Source organism: Gobius niger (genome assembly GCF_951799975.1).
Source record: "Gobius niger genome assembly, chromosome: 9".
NCBI classification, from domain to species: domain Eukaryota; kingdom Metazoa; phylum Chordata; class Actinopteri; order Gobiiformes; family Gobiidae; genus Gobius; species Gobius niger.
This window is the reverse complement of record NC_136860.1, coordinates 1,323,678-1,346,621: the sequence shown is the minus strand read 5'-3', so window position 1 is coordinate 1,346,621 and position 22,944 is coordinate 1,323,678. Positions and strand designations below refer to the sequence as shown.

The following is a 22,944-nucleotide window of genomic DNA, read 5'->3' as shown; positions in this document are numbered from 1 at the left end:
TCACAGTGAGATGATCTACAGGGTTAGTGAGTTTCACAGTGAGATGAACTACAGGGTTAGTGGGTTTCACAGTGAGATGAACTACAGGGTTAGTGAGTTTCACAGTGAGATGAACTACAGGGTTAGTGAGTTTCACAGTGAGATGAACTACAGGGTTAGTGGGTTCTACAGTGAGATGAACTACAGGGTTAGTGAGTTTCACAGTGAGATGAACTACAGGGTTAGTAGGTTTCACAGTGAGATGAACTACAGGGTTAGTGAGTTTCACAGTGAGATGAACTACAGGGTTAGTGGGTTCTACAGTGAGATGAACTACAGGGTTAGTGAGTTTCACAGTGAGATGAACTACAGGGTTAGTGGGTTCTACAGTGAGATGAACTACAGGGTTAGTGAGTTTCACAGTGAGATGAACTACAGGGTTAGTGGGTTCTACAGTGAGATGAACTACAGGGTTAGTGAGTTTCACAGTGAGATGAACTACAGGGTTAGTGAGTTTCACAGTGAGATGAACTACAGGGTTAGTGAGTTCTACAGTGAGATGAACTACAGGGTTAGTGGGTTCTACAGTGAGATGAACTACAGGGTTAGTGAGTTTCACAGTGAGATGAACTACAGGGTTAGTGAGTTTGACAGTGAGATGATCTACAGGGTTAGTGAGTTTCACAGTGAGATGAACTACAGGGTTAGTGAGTTTCACAGTGAGATGAACTACAGGGTTAGTGAGTTTCACAGTGAGATGAACTACAGGGTTAGTGAGTTTCACAGTGAGATGAACTACAGGGTTAGTGAGTTTCACAGTGAGATGAACTACAGGGTTAGTGAGTTTCACAGTGAGATGAACTACAGGGTTAGTGAGTTCTACAGTGAGATGATCTACAGGGTTAGTGAGTTTCACAGTGAGATGAACTACAGGGTTAGTGAGTTCTACAGTGAGATGAACTACAGGGTTAGTGAGTTTCACAGTGAGATGAACTACAGGGTTAGTGAGTTTCACAGTGAGATGATCTACAGGGTTAGTGGGTTCTACAGTGAGATGAACTACAGGGTTAGTGAGTTCTACAGTGAGATGAACTACAGGGTTAGTGAGTTCTACAGTGAGATGAACTACAGGGTTAGTGGGTTCTACAGTGAGATGAACTACAGGGTTAGTGAGTTTCACAGTGAGATGAACTACAGGGTTAGTGAGTTTCACAGTGAGATGAACTACAGGGTTAGTGAGTTTCACAGTGAGATGAACTACAGGGTTAGTGAGTTTCACAGTGAGATGAACTACAGGGTTAGTGAGTTCTACAGTGAGATGAACTACAGGGTTAGTGAGTTCTACAGTGAGATGAACTACAGGGTTAGTGAGTTCTACAGTGAGATGAACTACAGGGTTAGTGGGTTCTACAGTGAGATGAACTACAGGGTTAGTGAGTTTCACAGTGAGATGAACTACAGGGTTAGTGAGTTTCACAGTGAGATGAACTACAGGGTTAGTGAGTTTCACAGTGAGATGAACTACAGGGTTAGTGAGTTTCACAGTGAGATGAACTACAGGGTTAGTGAGTTCTACAGTGAGATGAACTACAGGGTTAGTGAGTTCTACAGTGAGATGAACTACAGGGTTAGTGGGTTCTACAGTGAGATGAATGGCGGAGGATTGTAGGCTCTGCGGCGCTGCACACGTCTCTCCTCACCTTGAGCGCGGCGCCCTGCCCGTTGTCGTTGTGCGGGGCCACGGCGTGAAGGACCTTCTGGCAGTTCAGGTTGGCCCCCTCGGTCACGATCACGTCCCCCACCGTGGCCTGGGTCTGCTTGGCCTGGACCATGGTCTGAAGGGCGGGTCCGGCCGCGGAGAAGATGGCCTTGGACACGGCGCCCTGGTTCAGGTCCAGCCCCGCGGTGACGGTGTTCACGATCACGTCCGTCTGCGGAGAGACACTGGGTCAGGGAGGAACCAGAGGAACCAGAGGAACCAGGGAGGAACCAGAGGAACCGCAGAGGAACCAGAGGAACCAGAGAGGAGCCAGAGGAGCCAGAGGAGCCAGAGGAACCAGAGAGGAGCCAGAGGAGCCAGAGGAACCAGAGGAGCCAGGGAGGAACCAGAGGAACCAGAGAGCCACTGCTTTATAAAGCTTTGTGATTCACAGTGATTTCATGAAAGGGTTGAAATGTAGGGACAAAAATGTGACAAAAAATGTCTGTGGCCACGTTCTCCCACACTGAGACATGTTCTTACCGGAGCTTAGACGAGTTGATGTGTACCTGTATTCCTATATATTCCTATGGCTCCAAACGGGGCTGAAGTTAGAAGCGACCGCGCTCTTCCACGGACACAAAGACCAGACAGGTACGGATCAACTGAGCTCAGGTAAGAACATGTCTCATTTTTATAAATTTTTTGTAATTTTTTGTAATTTTTTCGTCATTTTTTCATCAATTTTTCGTCATGTTTTTGTCACATTTCCATCATTGTTTTTGTCTCAGTTTTGTTGCTATTTTCACAGCTTTTTTCCAGAAGCTTTTGGATTGGGGTAAAGCCAAACTGGAGAAACCGTGCTCGGTTCAGGTGGGAGTTAAGGGGTTAAAGACGGGTGTTTACCGTGGCCTTCTCCAGGTGTCCCTTGATGATGCTGAACTCCAGTCCTTCTTTGGTCACCTCTTTGCCCAGGCAGTTGGGGTCGACCGGCGCCGGAGGGGAAACCAGGGGGCCGGACCACGGAGACGCCACCGGCTTTTTCGGAGCAGGAGGCAGAACAAGAGCAGGACGAGGCGCGGGAGGAGCAGCGGGAGGAGCAGCGGCGCCTCCTCTGCCTCCAAACTCCTGCTTCACGGCCTCCTCCATGGCCTTCACCGCCGCCTCCTCGTTGCTCACCAGATGCACGCTCTTCAGGGACCGCCGGGCGCCGCGCTCCTCGCAGTGCTCGCTCACGGCGCTCACGATGACCCGCGCGCACTCCCTCAGCGGGAAGTTCCGGTTCCGGCTGACGGCGGGCACGGCCAGCGACTCGCACTGATGCTGCTCGGCCAGCTCCAGGCTCCGCCTCACCGCGCGCTTCAGGAGGCTCGCCGCGTGCGCCTGATCGTACCTCGGCCCGACGGCGTGGATGATCTTCCTGCACGCCAGAGTCCCGCCCGCGTTCGTCACCTCGCACTCGCCCGGGCTCAGATCCCCTTTCGACACGTGGATTCTGTCGCACTCGACCTGCAGCTGTGGACCCGCCGCCTTCAGCAGCGCCGCCGCCAGCCCCGACTTCAGCTGCAGATCCTCCACCGCCGCGTTGACGATGGCGTGCGCCGGGTACCCGCACATGTCCGCGTTCGCCACGAAAACCCTCACCCCGTCCGGCGTCTGCGCCTCGTAAACCGGCTTCGGGAAAGCGCCCGCCGCCGGGACGTCGTCCGCGATGGCGACCAGGCAGCCCGTTTGGTTCCCGATGCTCGCCAGGTAGTTCACCTCCCCGTCCTCGAACACTTTCCTCGCCCCGTGTTTGACGACGACCAGCGCTTCGAAGGCGACCGAATCCAGCGCCTCGCGCACGAGCCCCACGCCGACCTCCACCCTCGCCCTCGCCCCGCTCAGAGAGAGCCCGTCCTTGGCGAAAGAGACCTCCACGTTCTTCCCCCGGAGCGCGTCCAGCTTGGACTTCCCGAGCTGCCTCAGGTACTCCAGTTTGGCGGCGGGTTTCACGGCGACGCTCTCCTGGATCTGCGCGTTTTGCTTGAGGAAGTGGTCGAGCTCGTGGGCGAGGCTGGCGACGGCGTCTCGGAACCCGGACACCACGACCTGATCGCCCTGCGTGAGGACCTGGACCTTCTTCCTCTCCTTCTCGTGGTCGTTCTGGACGCGAGCGAGCAGCTGTTTCCACTCGCCGCTCCTCAACACGTCCCCGTCCTCCGCCTTCACGTACTGGGACACGAGCTGCGTCTTCAGGAGCTCCTGGGCGTCGCTCAGGTCCTCCTCGGTGAAGGCCAGCAGCCTGACCCTGCTCTCCGCGCTCTCGTAGACGGCGTGGTTTCGGCTCAGCATGGCGTTGATCTGCTCCTCCTGCTCGTCCCCTCTCATGAACTCCAGAACGTAGCGGTCCAGGTCCACGTTCTGCTTCTCCAGCGCGAGCATCGCTTCGTAAATGAGCTTGTTGGCGTTGGCGATCTCCTCCGTTAACCCGGTGACTTTGGGGAACGGGCCGGAGCGGGTGTCGAACTGCATCTCGGGGTAAACGGCGAGGAGCTTCTGCTGGAGGCCGTCCCGGGACAGCAGGTGGAAGACGCGCATGGGGACCTTGACCTGCTCCGTGACCTGGTCCTTCTCACGCCGCGCCCGCTTGATGATGGAGTTCACGGACTCGCACAGAGGCTCCTGGAGCTCGGAGATGTCCGACCGAGGCCCCACCACTTTGAGGAGTCCGTCGGTCTCCTGAGGGACCAGCAGGACCTGGGCGCGGCCCACCAGGAGGGCGGAGACCTTCTCCAGACTCTGCTTCCACAGGTCCGGGGGAGGGTTCAACTTCCAGACCTCGAACCGGGACAGGAACCGGGACACGAGGGACCTGAGGGAGAGACGAGGCGTGAGGAGGCGTGAGGAGGCGTGAGGCGCAGACAGAGCCGGGCCCACCTGGTCAGATCTGCCTGAGCCCAGTTTGGCTTTACCCAAATCTAAACGCTTCAAAACAGCGACGAAACGAGGAGAAAAATACAACAAAAAAGTGACAAAAAAGCACTGAAATCGATTTTTTTTTAGATTTCAGTGCTTTAACGACACTTGGTTTCCGATACCGATACAAAAATATTGTCATATAGAACCATAAACGGAACAATATTTATTAATTTATTAATTTATTCCTTTTCCTTCCACTTAATTACTTTAACATTTGTATCATTTATTTGTGGTGAAACAACCAAGAAACTTTCCTTCACTACAAAAGGGCGGAATAAAGTTTTTCTCATTTTTTTCTTCAATTAAAAAAAAATGTGTTGCTAATTTTGTTTGTTTTTCCAAATTTACTCAGATTTTTCCACTTGTTTTTCACAATTTCTCCTCCTCCTGTAATGACCTGTGTTTACCTGAGGGAGGAGCTCCACCCCTGTAGCTCCGCCTCCTGTAATGACTGTGTTTACCTGAGGGAGGAGCTCCACCCCTGTAGCTCCGCCTCCTCCTGTAATGACTGTGTTTACCTGAGGGAGGAGCTCCACCCCTGTAGCTCCTCCTCCTGTAATGACTGTGTTTACCTGGCGGAGGCGCTCCACCCCTGTAGCTCCGCCTCCTCCTCCTGTAATGACCTGTGTTTACCTGAGGGAGGCGCTCCACCCCTGTAGCTCCTCCTCCTCCTGTAATGACTGTGTTTACCTGAGGGAGGAGCTCCACCCCTGTAGCTCCTCCTCCTGTAATGACTGTGTTTACCTGGCGGAGGCGCTCCACCCCTGTAGCTCCGCCTCCTCCTCCTGTAATGACCTGTGTTTACCTGAGGGAGGCGCTCCACCCCTGTAGCTCCGCCTCCTCCTCCTGTAATGACTGTGTTTACCTGGCGGAGGCGCTCCACCCCTGTAGCTCCTCCTCCTCCTCCTGTAATGACTGTGTTTACCTGAGGGAGGCGCTCCACCCCTGTAGCTCCTCCTCCTCCTCCTGTAATGACCTGTGTTTACCTGGTGGAGGCGCTCCACCCCTGTAGCTCCTCCTCCTGTAATGACTGTGTTTACCTGAGGGAGGAGCTCCACCCCTGTAGCTCCGCCTCCTGTAATGACTGTGTTTACCTGAGGGAGGCGCTCCACCCCTGTAGCTCCTCCTCCTGTAATGACTGTGTTTACCTGAGGGAGGAGCTCCACCCCTGTAGCTCCGCCTCCTGTAATGACTGTGTTTACCTGAGGGAGGCGCTCCACCCCTGTAGCTCCGCCTCCTGTAATGACTGTGTTTACCTGGCGGAGGCGCTCCACCCCTGTAGCTCCTCCTCCTCCTCCTGTAATGACTGTGTTTACCTGGCGGAGGCGCTCCACCCCTGTAGCTCCTCCTCCTCCTGTAATGACTGTGTTTACCTGAGGGAGGAGCTCCACCCCTGTAGCTCCTCCTCCTCCTCCTGTAATGACTGTGTTTACCTGGAGGAGGAGCTCCACCCCTGTAGCTCCTCCTCCTCCTGTAATGACTGTGTTTACCTGGCGGAGGCGCTCCACCCCTGTAGCTCCGCCTCCTGTAATGACTGTGTTTACCTGGCGGAGGAGCTCCACCCCTGTAGCTCCTCCTCCTCCTGTAATGACCTGTGTTTACCTGGCGGAGGCGCTCCACCCCTGTAGCTCCTCCTCCTCCTCCTGTAATGACCTGTGTTTACCTGAGGGAGGAGCTCCACCCCTGTAGCTCCGCCTCCTGTAATGACTGTGTTTACCTGAGGGAGGCGCTCCACCCCTGTAGCTCCGCCTCCTGTAATGACTGTGTTTACCTGGCGGAGGCGCTCCACCCCTGTAGCTCCTCCTCCTTCTCCTGTAATGACTGTGTTTACCTGAGGGAGGAGCTCCACCCCTGTAGCTCCGCCTCCTGTAATGACTGTGTTTACCTGAGGGAGGCGCTCCACCCCTGTAGCTCCGCCTCCTGTAATGACTGTGTTTACCTGGCGGAGGAGCTCCACCCCTGTAGCTCCTCCTCCTCCTGTAATGACCTGTGTTTACCTGGCGGAGGCGCTCCACCCCTGTAGCTCCTCCTCCTCCTCCTGTAATGACCTGTGTTTACCTGAGGGAGGCGCTCCACCCCTGTAGCTCCGCCTCCTCCTCCTGTAATGTCTGTGTTTACCTGGCGGAGGCGCTCCACCCCTGTAGCTCCGCCTCCTCCTGCTGCAGCAGCCTGTGTTTACCTGGTGGAGGCGCTCCACCCCTGTAGCTCCGCCTCCTCCTGTAATGACTGTGTTTACCTGGCGGAGGCGCTCCACCCCTGTAGCTCCGCCTCCTCCTCCTGTAATGACTGTGTTTACCTGAGGGAGGCGCCCCACCCCTGTAGCTCCGCCTCCTGTAATGACTGTGTTTACCTGGCGGAGGCGCTCCACCCCTGTAGCTCCGCCTCCTCCTCCTGTAATGACTGTGTTTACCTGAGGGAGGCGCTCCACCCCTGTAGCTCCGCCTCCTCCTGTAATGACTGTGTTTACCTGAGGGAGGAGCTCCACCCCTGTAGCTCCGCCTCCTGTAATGACTGTGTTTACCTGGCGGAGGCGCTCCACCCCTGTAGCTCCGCCTCCTCCTGCTGCAGCAGCCTGGGCTCCGGGCTGAGCTTCAGTGCGTCCTGCAGCAGCTCCGCTCTGCTCCAGATGTTCTGCAGCTGTGTCTGGAGCTCCTGCAGCTCTGAGGGTCGGCTGCGCAGGAGCTGCAGCAGGGCCGGGTCTGCGGGGAGCACCAGGGGGGGGGGCAGCTTCAGGGGGGGCTTGTCCGCTCCGTACAGAGCCCGGCCCAGGCACTGGTAAAACGGGTACAACTTCAGCTCCTTCTTCCGCATCAGGGGGGGCTTCTGCAGCAGCTTCTGCACATCTGTGAGGAACATCAGGAGACAGGACTGAGGTCAGAGAGGCCAATTTCTAACGTGTTCCTTTGCAACAAAAGTTAGAAAACCACAGTGTTTCCTTAACCTTGCAAAAGGAGTGGAACAGCGCCCCCAATTTGACACTGGTGGCCAAACAGTGTACTGCATCCTGATTTAGACTGAGATATATGTAACATAGTTATTAAGGCTCGGTTAAAACCCCTTAACTCCCTCCTGAACCGAGCACATTTTATCCAGTTTGGCTTTACCCCAATCCAAAAGCTTCTGGAAACAAGCTGTGAAAAAGCAACAAAACTGAGACAAAAACAATAATGGAAATGTGACAAAAAAGTGAGAAAACATTTATGAAAAAGTGGCAAAAATGTCACAAGAAATTGACAAAAAAATGTGACGAAAAAGAGACAAAAATGTGACAAAAAATGACAAAAAAAATGACAAAAAAGTTATACAAATGAGTTGAATACCCAACAAAAAAATGATGGGAAAAAATCCGATGACGTGAGGAAAAAGATCCTCTCGGTTCAGGCGGGGGTTAAGAGGTTAAATCCTGCTAAATTATCTGGCGGATTGAGTTCTTTTTGTTTCATCTCTTCACCTCCATTTTCTCCAGTTTGGCTTCACCCAGTTTCCTCTGTTAGATTAAGACTCAGAGTCTCTCACTGACCTCAAGCTGACTCTGTTTAACCTCTTACCACCCGACTAAACCGAATGCACGCTGCCCCCTTTGGCTGTAGGCCTGTGTAACACCTCATTTGAAAGCTTTTTTTCCTAGCGTTGCTGCTGTGTTGTGTCACCTTTTTATGCGTTTTTCTCACTTTAAAAAAAAAAAATTTAGTCACTTGTTGGTTGAGTTTTTCTCACATTTTTGTTGAATTTTTGTCATTTTTTTTGCAGAATTTTTGTCACTTTTTGGTTGAGTTTTTCTCACATTTTTGTTGAATTTTTGTCACATTTTTGTTGATTTTTTGTCATTTTTTGTTGAATTTTTTGTCACATTTTTGTTGAATTTTTGTCACATTTTTGTAGAATTTTTGTCACTTTTTTGTTCAGTTTTTGTCACTTTTTTGCTGCGTTTACATCCTTCTTTTCTTCTCATTTTTTGTGGCCGTTTTGGTGCTTTTTTCCCAAGAAGCTTTTTGATTCGGGTAAAGCCAAACTGGAGAAAATGGGATCCGTTCAGGTGGGAGTTAAGAGGTTAAAGAAGGTTAATTTGTGTTTTTATTATCAAAGTCTTTTTTATACACTGAATTTATGTAACTGAATTTTTTGCATCTGTATTTCACCACCATATCCATCCATCCATCCAGCTCCCAGAGGCCGCGTCCAAACGTCAAACTGGAGTTAAAAGTGCTTAAACCCAGAATAAAACTAAAAGCACCCATTGTGGAAGTGTAGGATCTGACGCACAAGGCTGAAGGAGCAGCGCTTTTTTTAGTTTTAATAAGCGAGTGTTAGCTTAGCGCTCATTCATTTCCATGGGTTAGCCTAGCCTAGCGGCATCCATTGGTTTACATGGAACAGTTAGCATTACTGATTTTTTTTTTTAGCAGCAATTTTTTTTTTACCAATATGGTGGTGAAAAACAGACGCAAAAATCAGTTACATAAATTCAGTGTAGAAAAAACACTTTACACCTTCATATTGTTTCCTCTTTGTCTCTCACTGACCTGAAGCTGACCTCTGACTCTGACCTGAAGCTGACCTCTGACCTCTGACACTGACCTGCGGCGCTGCTGAAGCTGACCTCTGACCTGTGACACTGACCTGCGGCGCTGCTGAAGCTGACCTCTGACCTCTGACCTCTGACACTGACCTGCGGCGCTGCTGAAGCTGACCTCTGACCTCTGACACTGACCTGCGGCGCTGTTGAAGCTGACCTCTGACCTCTGACCTCTGACACTGACCTGCGGCGCTGCTGAAGCTGACCTCTGACCTCTGACCTCTCTCACTGACCTGCGGCGCTGCTGAAGCTGACCACCGTGCGCTGTCGCTCCGCGTCCACCTCCACCTTCTGCGCCTCCACTCCGTCCTTCTCGAATAACATGAGGAGGACGTCCTCGTTTAGCCCCGCCTCCTCCAGGAGCAGCTGAGTGGGCGGAGCTAGAGCTCGCCCCGTCAGCGCCTTCGACTTAAACGTCCTGTTACCCGGGCAACGCAGCAGGAACTCGGCGTTGTCTGTCAAACAAACACGGAAACCACTGTTACTAATATGTTACTAACATGTTATTAATATATTACTAACATGTTACTAATATGTTACTAACATGTTACTAATATGTTACTAACATGTTACTAACATGTACATGCTACTAATGTATTACTAATATGTTACTAACATGTTACTAACATGTTATTAACATGTTATTAATGTTACTAATATGTTACTAATATGTTACTAACATGTTACTAACATGTTATTAACATGTTATTAACATGTTATTAATGTTACTAATATGTTACTAATATGTTACTAATATGTTACTAATATGTTACTAACATGTTACTAACATGTTATTAACATGTTATTAATGTTACTAATATGTTACTAATATGTTACTAATATGTTACTAATATGTACATGCTACTAATGTATTACTAATGTGTTACTAACATGTTATTAATATGTTACTTGTGCAATTTCTCCATCTGTGAGATCAATAAAGTATCATCTTATCTAACATGTTACTAACATGTTAATAACATGTTAATAACATGTTATTAACATGTTACTAACATGTTAATAACATGTTAATAACATGTTATTAACATGTTAATAACATGTTAATAACATGTTAATAACATGTTAATAACATGTTATTAACATGTTATTAATATGTTGTATCTATATATATCTGTACTGAAGCAGTGGACACTAAAATCTCTGGGTCAGACTCTGGGTCAGACTCTGGGTCAGGCTCTGGGTTAGTCTCTGGGTCAGACTCTGGGTCAGACTCTGGGTCAGACTCTGGGTCAGGCTCTGGGTCAGGCTCTGGGTCAGTCTCTGGGTCAGTCTCTGGGTCAGGCTCTGGGTCAGACTCTGGGTCAGACTCTGGGTCAGACTCTGGGTCAGTCTCTGGGTCAGGCTCTGGGTCAGGCTCTGGGTCAGGCTCAGGCTCAGTCTCTGGCTCAGGCTCAGGCTCTGGGTCAGTCTCAGTCTCAGTCTCTGGCTCAGGCTCTGGGTCAGGCTCTGGGTCAGTCTCTGGGTCAGTCTCAGGCTCAGGCTCTGGGTCAGTCTCAGGCTCAGGCTCTGGGTCAGTCTCAGGCTCAGGCTCTGGGTCAGTCTCTGGGTCTGGGTCAGTCTCTGGGTCAGTCTCAGTCTCAGTCTCTGGGTCAGGCTGTGGCTCAGGCTCTGGGTCAGTACCTTGGCCGGTCTTGAAGCTGACCACAGCAGACTTCAGAGCTGGAATCATCTCCACAGTGAAGCCCTCAGCCGCCTGCTTCTTCATGATGTTCTCCACCAACATCTCCACAAACTCCTGGGTCACGTCTGCAGCCAGGTTCTCCACGATGGAGGCCGTGGAGCGAGGGGCGACAGACGGGGCTGGGGAGGCCGTGGAGCGGGGCAGGAGAGACGGAGAGGAGCCCGGGCGAGGAGCACCGGAGCCGGGCAGAGGCGTCGGCAGGCTCCCCCCCTCACCTCCTCCACCTGGGGGGCTGCTGCTGCTGCTGGGGGACGGTGTGGAAGATCCGACCTGAAGAGAAGCTGGAGACAAGTGCTCAAGGTCAGATAAAGATAAGTTAGCTAGTGCTAGGCTAGTGCAAGGCTCGTGCAAGGCTAGTGCTAGGCTAGTGCAAGGCTAGTGCAAGGCTAGTGCTAGGCTAGTGCTAGGCTAGTGCAAGGCTAGTGCTAGGCTAGTGCTAGGCTAGTGCAATTCTAGTGCTAAGCTAGTGCTAGGCTAGTGCTAGGCTAGTGCAATTCTAGTGCTAAGCTAGTGCTAGGCTAGTGCTAGGCTAGGGCTAGGCTAGTGCTAGGCTAGTGCTAGGCTAGTGCAATTCTAGTGCTAAGCTAGTGCTAGGCTAGTGCTAGGCTAGTGCAATTCTAGTGCTAAGCTAGTGCTAGGCTAGTGCTAGGCTAGGGCTAGGCTAGGGCAAGGCTAGTGCTAGGCTAGGGCTAGGCTAGGGCTAGGCTAGTGCAAGGCTAGTGCAAGGCTAGGGCTAGGCTAGGGCAAGGCTAGTGCAAGGCTAGTGCAAGGCTAGTGCAAGGCTAGGGCTAGGCTAGCATCACTAAACTCTTCACATATAAGAACTGCAACACTCTGGGTAACTAGTAAATGAGGCCAAACATCCTGAAACATCCCTTTAAATTAACTAAATCTAAAGTTGGAGTAGATTCGGTCCAGTCTTAGATCAGATAAAACCTCTCATTGTCAACGGAATTAGTACATTTTGTATTGTGTATTATTTTGTATCATGTCAAGCAAAAACATGTATATTATTTAAGTAAAGTGCGTTTTAGTGGGATTTGTGCTTCTTTGGCGTTAAATCGTATCTGACCTGAGATCAGCTCAAACCCAAAAGCTCAATAAAGAAAGAGAGAGTTTTTCTGTTTTTTACTCTGACAAAGTTAAAACTAAGACGTTCAGGAGCAACGACCAAATCATTTTAGAGAATTTGATTTGAACAACATGCATTGATATGGACTGAAAATAACAACAGTATTTAAACATGGTTGGTGATGCTTAGAAGTGTTAATTTTGGCAAGTAAAAAAATTAAGAAAAAATAATTATGTTGGAGACTTAGACTTACTCATACTACACAGTATAATATAGATAATTGATGCAGTTCAAGCTAAAAAATACCTAAAATAAAGAAATAAGGTAAAATAAAAAATAAAATAAAAATCATGAAATCCACTGGAGTTTCATATAAAACTAAGAGTTCTAAACCTAAACCTCGACAAAATAATAATAATAATAATCTGTCTATGTGCAGATATAACGTACGCATGTTTTTCTTGCATAAAACAAAAAATAGTGGTAATGTGTGCAGGGGCTGGACTGGGACTGAAGAACAGCCCTGGACAAATCAGCGTAATTGTGACTTCCACAAATACATATTTTAACCTCTTACCTCCCGCCTTAACACTAACGAGTGCATTTTCCCCCGTTCTGCTTTTTATTATTATTTTGTTGATTGGCATCATCAGCAAAAAGAGCGGGAAAGGCGGTCGTAGAAACAGAAGCAAAATCAGTCATATAAATAATAAATAATAACGGTCCCAAAACTGAGCCTTGTGGCACACCATCCTCCACGGAATTCCTTTTACATTCATGTTCTTTTATACTGGGCTTTACCCAAATCTAAAAGCTTCTCGACTGGAGAGCAACGATGCGACGCCTCATTTGAAAGCTAAGACCTACAAAAGTGATGGAAACTTCTCGTCACGTCGCCACATTTTTGTCATATTGTTGTTGTTTGAGTGTGTGAGTATATACGTGTAGAAACGTATATGTGTGTAATATCTGCGTGTACAGGAGTAATTATGTGATCATGTGACTACAATGTGAACAAGCCCATTGGATTCCCAGACACCCAGAACACGGGGTTAGAACCAACATGGCTTGTCTAGGGTGAATAATAAAGGAGGATCTCGCCGCCCTCTTGGACGCCATCTTGAAAATGAGACCTTTCCAGTGGTCAGATTTTGGTGGACTTGTAGTATGTTAATAAGCTCACCTGATACTACAGAAAACCATTGAAAAACCTTTTGTAGCAGTTTTTTTGGGGTCAAACCATATATGCAGCCGCCTAGAGGTTAAATGAAGAATTTTATTATCTTGTTATTTTATTTTACATTATTTATTTATCGAACTATTTATTTATCTCTTTTGCCGTTGTTTTCTCCTTCTCTGTAAAGAAAAGAACTTGATCCTAATGTTTGAATCTGATCCTTTTTCTTGACATTTACAGCTTTGACTTTGGCTCATGTGATCAGTCATAACTGAAGGTGTTTTTCTCGGTAAACTTGTTTGTAAAGGTGAGATTAACACAAACAAAGTGACGTTTCCCTGGAAATGCAGTGGCAGAGTTTAATGACACATACTTCAAATACTTCAAATACTTGAAATACTGTATCAGACTGGTCAGGCCTGTTCTCCTTCAGGGAGACGATGAAAGTGAAAGAACTCACCGGGTCCAGAGTCCGACGGAGACGGAGGTTCCTGAAACACAGCAGACACGGGGGGGGTAAACACTCCTGCACGATCGAGAGCTTCAGCACCATCAACAGAGCGACAGATTCAGGGACGACAAGAAAACTTAACCCCTTAACTCCCATTTTCTCCAGTTCAGCTTTACCCAAATCCTGAAGGCCAGTGTAACGCCTCATTTGAAAGCTAAGATCTACAAAACTCATCTAAATGGATCTTTTTCCTCACGTCATCAGATTTTTGCCCATTTTTTTTCTTTTTGGGTATTCAACTCATTTTTGTAATTTTTTTGTCACATTTTTTGTCATTTCTTTTGTCTTTTTTTGTCTTTTTTTTTTCATTCATTTTTTGTCTTTTTTTGTCACATTTCTGTCATTGTTTTCGTCTCAGTTTTGTTGCTATTTCCACAGCTTTTTCCAGAAGCTTTTGGATTGGGGTAAAGCCAAACTGGAGAAAATGTGCTCGGTTCAGGTGGGAGTTAAGGGGTTAAAAACACACTTTCATTTAGACTCAACACAAAATGTTTAAGTCTCATTTTAGTCACAAAAAAACGACTTTAGGGAAACGTTTCATAAAATCGACTTCTATTCCGACTTCAAGGCTGAAATATTTAGGACTTTGTCGATGAAAAACCATCAGAGATTTGTAAAAATCAGATAAATTTACTTTGTGGCTCAAAAAGAGACGACACAAGAGCTGGAAAAACACCGTATGTTGACATTTACTCCCAATGTTTTTTCTCCCATTTTTTTCTTACATTTTTCCCATTTTTTAAACAATTATTTCCCAATGTTTAACACAGGGCGTCTGCAGAGCTGGACAAGTCAAATTTAAGACTTTAAGACCTTTTTAAGACACAAAATCTCAAAAATAAGAACGTGCAACATATAAATGGACTGTAAAGAAAATCACTGTCACAAAAATCCAAGTGTCAAACTGTTGTTTCTGATTTCACAGTGGGACGTACAAATGTAAGAACTTCATTTTTCACATTAGGCATTTTAACCATTCAAGTTTTAACAACCTCATCCCATAATAAGAATATTGAGATTGAATAATTACTCACAATTATCGACAACAGATATTTAGTTTTTGTATTTAAAATGCTTTGTAAGACTTGAGCTGCTAAACATTCACGGTTTCTAAAAATAAAAGCAGATTTTCCACTCGTTTGCAAAGATAAAAACACTGTCAACTTTACAACTAATTAATGATCATTTTAATGATATTATTATTAGGCCAGAATCTAGTCTGGGTTTCCTGTTTTCTAAACTTGTTTGTCAGATGTTCTGATGTTTCTAAAGTAACAGGACTTTCTCTTTCCTTCTGTCCCTGAGCAGAGGAGCGTTCGCTTTGTGTTTCCAACATTTGGATAAACTTTACTGTGAATTATGCCGTTCATGACCTTGAGTTGGATATTTACAGTGAAGGATTATCTCCACGTTGTTTCATATTGGACGTTTCTTTCACCGACAGCAGCATCGCGGATCCATCAGCCACACCTCGGTCATGTTCTGGATCCTAAACTCTGCTGACTTCAGTGTTTTTTTTGGGAGGATAAAGCTCTGAAGGAGAGTCCTTCTGCCTCCACTATCGCTGAGTTTACGTTGTTTGTGGAGGATAAAGCTCTGAAGGAGAGTCCTTCTGCCTCCACTATCACTGAGTTTACGTTGTTTGTGGAGGATAAAGCTCTGAAGGAGAGTCCTTCTGCCTCCACTATCACTGAGTTTACTTTGTTTGGGAGGATAAAGCTCTGAAGGAGAGTCCTTCTGCCTCCACTATCACTGAGTTTACGTTGTTTGGGAGGATAAAGCTCTGAAGGAGAGTCCTTCTGCCTCCACTATCACTGAGTTTACTTTGTTTGTGGAGGATAAAGCTCTGAAGGAGAGTCCTTCTGCCTCCACTATCACTGAGTTTACGTTGTTTGTGGTGGATAAAGCTCTGAAGGAGAGTCCTTCTGCCTCCACTATCGCTGAGTTTACGTTGTTTGTGGTGGATAAAGCTCTGAAGGAGAGTCCTTCTGCCTCGACTATCGCTGAGTTTACGTTGTTTGTGGTGGATAAAGCTCTGAAGGAGAGTCCTTCTGCCTCCACTATCACTGAGTTTACGTTGTTTGTGGAGGATAAAGCTCTGAAGGAGAGTCCTTCTGCCTCCACTATCGCTGAGTTTACGTTGTTTGTGGAGGATAAAGCTCTGAAGGAGAGTCCTCCTGCCTCCACTATCACTGAGTTTACGTTGTTTGTGGCGGCGGCCAGAGCGTCGGCGTGGCTTCGGCCTCTCGGACCATGAGGCACCGGCGGCTCCTCATCGCTGCTTCTGGGACTTTATTTGTCGACTTTTTAAATGAGATTGTGCGCAAATGATTGGGTCGTTGAACGTTCATTTTTAAGACCAGTTTACCCTGGATTTAAGCAGCCTGGCTAACACCAGACTAAATCACAAGTGATATTTAGTCTGGGGACACCAATTCATTTCCTCATAGGAGAGCTGTGGTTTACGATCGTCCAGAGCCGTTTATTGGGCTGAAAGTCTACAATCGTATCATCGTATGAGATGACGTATGACGTACCTGCTGTAAACTTTCCAGCTAAACTATTTAGAACAAGGTCTAAAGCTCGATCGAAAAATACCATCGCGTCTGCTGCTGTCATGTTGGATCTGTAAAGAAACTTTTTCTTTTTAATCCGTAAATAAACTACAAGCTTCCGTATATAGAATAGCTCGTCATCGTCACGCCGTCCCTCCTCGCTCTGTGATTGGTTCTGCTGTGCAGTTCCAGATGATTCGAGCGCTCACAGCAGCCGGGCGTTCGCCAGTGTAACAGTAAAAGTATTGTATTCCACTTGATATGGACACTGGTGTTACTCGTGGGCCAGCGCCCTCTAGTGGCGGCAAATTCTATAAATTGTGGGGACGACGATGCGCAGCCGAGGTCAGGTCACGATGGTCGAGGTCAGGTCACGATGGTCGGGGTCAGGTCACGATTGTCGGGGTCAGGTCACGATGGTCGGGGTCAGGTCACGATGGTCGGGGTGTCTGTTTAAGTTTTATTTCTACATTTAATTATCATTTGTATGAATGTCGTATGATAGTAGAATTATTAAGGACATGTTTTAGTTTTATTATTTCTACTTTTGTATTTGATTACTTGTTAAACCACCACTAACGGTTTATAACGTGCTAGCTGCTACGCGTTCTGGTGTCCCAGGTTCAAGGCTGAGCAGCCGTTTTGTCTGTTGCACAGATAAAGACCCCTTGTAAAACAACCCGTCTCCAGAGTCATCCACGTTACACCAGGTTAGGATTTAAGACCAAATAGGCCGAATTCTAGACTTTTGAAGACTTTCTAAGACCCCGCGGACGCCCTGTTCACAATTGCACCCCATTTTTTTTGCTCATTTTAAACACATTTTATTTCCAATACATCTGTATATATGTTTTTGCAATTTTCCCCCATTTTCTAAATTCTTTCAATAAAGAACTTTCCCAATTATTGTTATTATTTTTCTTTATTATTATTTTTCTTTTTTATATTTTTTGCCAATTTTCTCTGAACATTTTTCACCCATATATCTGTCACTTCACCGCCATTTTTTCTTTATTTTTTGCCGATTTTTTCAAATATTTTTCTTTATTTCCCCAAAAATCTTCCCTTTTTGCTCATTATCCCCCCTCGCCCCCCCCCCCCCCCACACACACACATTGTCCCCACATTTGCCTCCACTGACTTTAGAATGACTGTGATGTCGATTTATTCACCTGAAAAACACCTTTAGCCTAAGCCCCGCCCCCTGCTCATCGTCCAATCAGAACTCCCGTCTCACCTGCTCCGGGAGTCGCACCGTCAGCCTCAGCGCCCCGTCCTCCAGACTCAGCTGATGGGACGCTCTGTCCAGGACGCTCCTCTGGTCTGTGCGGGGGGGGGGGGGGGGAGAGGGGCGGAGGGGGGGTCACAGGTTCACATTATTAAACACCAAATAAAAGACTTTTATCTGTATTTATTTGACCACAGTCACCGACAAACCAGTGTCTTATAACCTCATGTTCCACTTTAAACATTTATTAAGACCCAGTGAAGAGAGACCCCCCCCCCCCCGCACACAGTTTTGTCTTTTTAAAATGATTTTTTCATCATGTTTTCATGGCATTTTTGTGACATGTTTTGTTGCTCTTTTGACTTTTTTTCCAGAGGCGTTTAGATTTGGGTAAAGCCAAAGTGGGGGGTTCAGGGGGGGTCAGAGGTTAACCCCTTAACTCCCGCCTGAACCGAGCACATTTTCTCCAGTTTGGCTTCACCCCAATCCAAAAGCTTCTGGAAAAAAAAGTGTGAAAATAGAGACAGAACTGAGACGAAAACAAGGATGGAAATGTGACAAAAACGTGACGAAAAAATGTGTGAAAAAGTGGCAAAAACGCCACAAAAATGTCACAAAAAATTGACAAAAAAATGACAAAAAGTGACAAAGATGAGTTGAAAACTCAACAAAAAAATGATGGAAAAAAAAGTGATGACGTGAGGGAAAAGCTCCTCTCGGTTGAGGCGGGAGTTAAGAGGTTAATGAGCCTCCTCCTGTTGGTCATGTTTTAGGTGCAGCCTCAGCTGATCAGGAAGAACAGGCGCAGCTTCATGTGAAATCACGTGATCACTTCTGTTTATTACAGGAACCTCTGTCAGAGAGAAAGTAACGAAGTACAAGTATTTCTGAGTAAAGAAGCTTCAGCTTCACCGGAAACTTTCACTTTAAACATTTATCAAAACATGAACAAATAACCCGTGACAGAACACGGGCTTTGGAAAGTTACCCGAGTCAGACCCGGGTCAGACCCGGGTCAGAGCCGGTGTGAGAGCCGGTGTGAGACCCGGGTCAGACCCGGAGTCAGACCCGGTGACTCGGGCTCCGGGGACAGCGGTGTGTCGTACCTCTCTGTGCCCGGAAGCGGAGCTCCGCGCCCGGCCCGCGCGCCCGCAGCTCCACGGTGCAGTCCCCTCCGCCCGACAGCCTCTTGCTCTGGAAGTACTTGGTCAGTTTGTTCTTGAGTTTCGGGACCTGGTTCGGCTCGAACTCCACGAGCAGCGCGTGCGGGTAAGAGTCCGCCATGGCTCCGCGCGCACTGACTCACAGCGGCCGCGCGGACTCACACCGGGGTTTGCTTTCGGTTTTGATTCTGCAGAAACTGCTGTGGAGCTGCAGACCGGAGCAGCTGCAGATCAGAGACCAGACTGTAACCCCTTAACCCCCGCCTGAACCGAGCACTTTCTCTCCAGTTTGGCTTTACCCCAATCCAAAAGCTTCTGCACAAAAGCTGAGAAAAAAGCAACAAAACTGAGACGAAAAATGACGGAAAAAAAGACAAGAAAATGACAAAAATGTGATTTAAAAAAATTGACGAAAAATTGACAAACATGTGACAAAGATGAGTGTAATACCCACAAAAACATGATGGAAAAAAAGTCTGATGACGTGAGGACAAAGCTCCTCTCGGTTCAGGCGGGAGTTAAGAGGTTAACTCGGCCACAAACGCAGCTCAGCGCAGGGCTGTGCACAGGGGCGACAGAGGAGGGGCTCATTATTCACAGCCACGCCCCCGGGGGAAATGTTACTCACAACATTCATTTAAAACTCTGTCACATTTATTTCAAATTCATTTAACTTTAGGATGTTTTAAAGGAATCGGCCACCGTTTTTACATACTGAGATATGCTCTTACCTAACCTTAGTCGAGTTAATATATCCCCGTCTGGTCTTTGTCCGTGCGCTCACACATACGCAGCCTCTCCCACATGTCACATAGCTCCAAAACAGCTCACGATAGAAGCTACCAAGCTCTTCCACGTGTTCCCTATTTAAATAAAGTTACGTCAAGTGTTTTCATGCGAAGTATATTTACACAGAAATGTAGCATGTGGATTTTATAAGCAGATAAAAAGGGGGACTATATAACTCCTAAAGGTTATTGACGGAAGTGAGCGGGGGAAGTCTTTAGGAGTTACTGCGCGGACGCTGTGCTCCTCGTATCATTACGCCTCACAATATAGTCCCCCTTTTTATCTGCTTATAAAATCGACATGTTACATTTCTGTGTAAATATACTTCGCATGAAAACACTTCACGTAACTTTATTTAAATAGGGAACACGTGGAAGAGCTTGGTAGCTTCTATCGTGAGCTTTTTCGGAGCTATGTGACATGTGGGAGAGGCTGCGTATGTGTGAGCGCACGGACAAAGACCAGACGGGGATATATTAACTCGACTAAAGTGAGGTAAGAGCATATCTCAGTGTGTTAAAACGGTGGCCTATTCCTTTAAATATTGTAATATCCTTAAAGGCCAATTATCTTTATAACAAACATGGAAAAGCAGGCCTTTAAATGCATCACAAACAGATTTTATCGGCACATTTCCACACGTTCAGGGTCACGTTCAGGGTCACGTTCAGGGTCACGTTCAGGGTCACGTTCAGGGTCACGTTCAGGGTCACGTTCAGGGTCACGTTCAGGGTCACGTTCAGGGTCACGTTCAGGGTCACGTTCAGGGTCACCGTCACAGACAAGTCACAGAGAATTAGAACACTTTGAAACTGGGCTGTGAGGCTGTAATGATTCTACATCATAAACGTACATCAACGAACGTTTTAACCAATATTCTACTTTTCCGAGTTTCACCTGAATATTGAGCTATTATGAAAAAATAAAATCACTCTTTAGACAATGTTTACTTTCTCATAAATCAGAATAAAGCCTCTCTCACATGTGAAACAGGCTTTATTTCACTACATACACTGACTTACAGATACAGATACTGTTCATCAAACAAAGGAGTGAATAAACAAACATGAATCTGCCTTTCTGTATTTCTTTATCTGGTGGTTTTGTCAGTGAGAGAATCCACTGCTGAGGTTTGATCTTTAGTCACGTGTGTCCTGATATGTAGGTGTAACACATGTTTATGTATGTGTTGATGCTGCTCAGATTTCCATGCACAGCAGTCCTTTGTTTTGCCTTTTGTGATGAACATACATTGTCAATCCCCGGCGCTGGATCCGCGGTGTCTCCGGCCTGCGGCCTCCTCTGCCCCGGGACGCTCCTCCTCTGCCCCCGCTCTGCTCGGTCCTCAGTCCGGACGCTTTCGCTTCTGCGGGACTTTCCTCCATCATGGGTGAGTTTAACAAACACTCTGCGCTTCAGACTCGACTTTTCCCTTTTACGAACTCCTTTACAAACTCTGAGACGCTTTTCACAGCGGGATGAAAACAGAAACTCAGCTTCACTTTCCAAATGACGCAGGACTTTTCACACGCGTCTCTTTACGTCCCCGTGTGTGTCATGTGTGTGTCATGTGTGTGTCATGTGTGTGTCATGTGTGTGTCATGTGTGTGTCATGTGTGTGTCATGTTTGTGTTGCACTTTAACTGCAGGAAAAGCACTTTTAATCGTGATACATGTAATATCGTAGCCTGGTCTCGCGGGGTTTCGCGCAGGTCCGTGTTTTCCGCAGGACGCGCTCCTTCCTGGTCAGGTGTTTCTCAAAATGGCGTCTCACAGGTGTTGCTCTGTGTTTATGATGAGTTTAGCTTCATTAGCTTTAGCCTCTGATGTAAACAAGGAAGTGGGTGTGCAGTTGAGGCAGAGCCCAGCAGGGGGCGTCCTGAGCCAGGGGGCGTCCTGAGCCTCCTGCTGCAGCTCTCAGAGGGAAGAGGAAGAAATCACTCAGAGATGATTAACCTGTGACTGACTCTACAGACAGGCTTTTTAACCTCTTAACCTCCACCTTCACTGAGCACATTCTCTCCAGTTCAGCTTTACACAAATCTAAAGGCGTATATAGGTCTATAGGTTTTTGTCACATGTGAGTTTTGGTTTAATATAAATGTGATCAAAACATGTAAAACAATTCAACAACAACAACTTAGTAGCATAGGGCTGCTCGATTATTGGAAAAATAATAATCATGATTATTTTGGTCATAATTGAAATCCCGATTATTCAAACGAGTCTCAAAAAGTCTACCTTTATTTTATTTATTTATTAACCAAACAACTATGCTGAATATTTTATGTTTTTTGAACAGTCATAAAAGTACAAATGATTTCAAGTTTGCCTCGATTAAGGAGAGGTCTCTGTTTCACACCTGCCCCCCTGGCTGACCAGCCCTCACACCTGCCCCCTGCTGACCAGCCCTCACCCCTGCCCCCTGCTGGCCTCACACCTGCCCCCCTGCTGGCCAGCCCTCACACCCTGCCCCCCTGCTGCCCTCACACCTGCCCCCCTGCTGGCCAGCCCTCACACCTGCCCCCTGCTGGCCAGCCCTCACCACCTTGCCCCCTGCTGCCCTCACACCTGCCCCCTGCTGGCCGGCCCTCACACCTGCCCCCAGCTGCCCTCACACCTGCCCCCTGCTGGCCTCACACCTGCCCCCTGCTGGCCAGCCCTCACAAGTAAACTGAGCAGCGCGGCTGATGACATCCAGTTTGTTTTTGAGCCATGGCACATGAAATGCGAAGGGAAAATAATCCCAGCGGCTTGAAATAATGTAAGTCTGCTTTGCAAAAAAAAAGAAAAGTGAAAAAATAAATAAATAATTTTGATTATGCTGATTTAATAATCGTTTAGTGTAATAATCGAAATCGTAATTGAATTTCGATTAATTGCACAGCCCTAACGTAGCGTCTCATTTGAAAGCTAAGACCTACTGGCTCCAGTTAGATTTGGATAAAGCAGAACTGGATAAATGTGCTTGGTTAAGGCGGGGGGTCAAAGGTTAACACTAAAAGCTCCAAAACCAAAGAACGTCTGTAAACCTGACCGTGACTGAGACAACATGAGTGAGTGGCACAGATGGTCCGCCTCACTTCTGTCAGTCTGCCCCAGGGCAGCTGTGGCAGTGTGGTGTGTATGTGTTTAAATGACTCTGAAGTTCTCAGAGGATCATTTTAAAGGGGGGGTGTTATTCTGTCACTCCCTCATTAAAAACATGGCTGAAGTGTTGCCTTGGCACATTCACGTATTTCTGAGTAATCTGTAAAAACTCTGATGGCGGCCATTTTAGGGATAGGTTTGCCTGAGTCCTCCTAGGAACGCCCCCCCCTCCTGGAGACGCCTCCGAGCTTTCGTCACCATAGTAACCAACCACTGCTCCTCAGCAGAACCCCCTCCCCACTGATGCCACAGACAGCGTGTGGAGGGGGCGTGTCTAAAGGCTCAGAGGTTCTTAAAGGAACAGGCCACCGTTTTTACATACTGAGATATGTTCTTACCTAACCTTAGCCGAGTTAATATATCCCCGTCTGGTCTTTGTCCG

The 22,944-nt window shown here is 47.4% G+C and overlaps 2 protein-coding genes across 2 annotated transcripts in view; one reads left to right on the top strand and one right to left on the bottom strand.

Annotated features, from left to right (window-relative positions):
* Positions 1-18,760, bottom strand: part of parp14rs1 (poly(ADP-ribose) polymerase family member 14-related sequence 1) — a 38,089-nt gene extending 19,329 nt beyond the window's left edge. The window contains exons 1-8 of the mRNA XM_079563735.1: positions 18,567-18,760; positions 17,470-17,555; positions 13,627-13,657; positions 10,857-11,198; positions 9,449-9,670; positions 7,161-7,482; positions 2,585-4,532; positions 1,680-1,910 (exon numbers count right to left, since the gene is read on the bottom strand). Coding sequence (XP_079419861.1) covers positions 1,680-1,910; positions 2,585-4,532; positions 7,161-7,482; positions 9,449-9,670; positions 10,857-11,198; positions 13,627-13,657; positions 17,470-17,555; positions 18,567-18,744 — 3,360 coding nt within the window. The 5' untranslated portion in view covers positions 18,745-18,760. The remainder of the gene's footprint in view (positions 1-1,679; positions 1,911-2,584; positions 4,533-7,160; positions 7,483-9,448; positions 9,671-10,856; positions 11,199-13,626; positions 13,658-17,469; positions 17,556-18,566) is intronic.
* Positions 18,761-21,174: 2,414 nt separating this feature from the next.
* The window catches only part of parp9 (poly(ADP-ribose) polymerase family member 9), a gene marked incomplete at its 5' end in the record, with an annotated part of 18,848 nt that continues 17,078 nt past the window's right edge, over positions 21,175-22,944 (top strand). The window contains one exon of the mRNA XM_079563734.1: positions 21,175-21,188. Coding sequence (XP_079419860.1) covers positions 21,175-21,188 — 14 coding nt within the window. The remainder of the gene's footprint in view (positions 21,189-22,944) is intronic.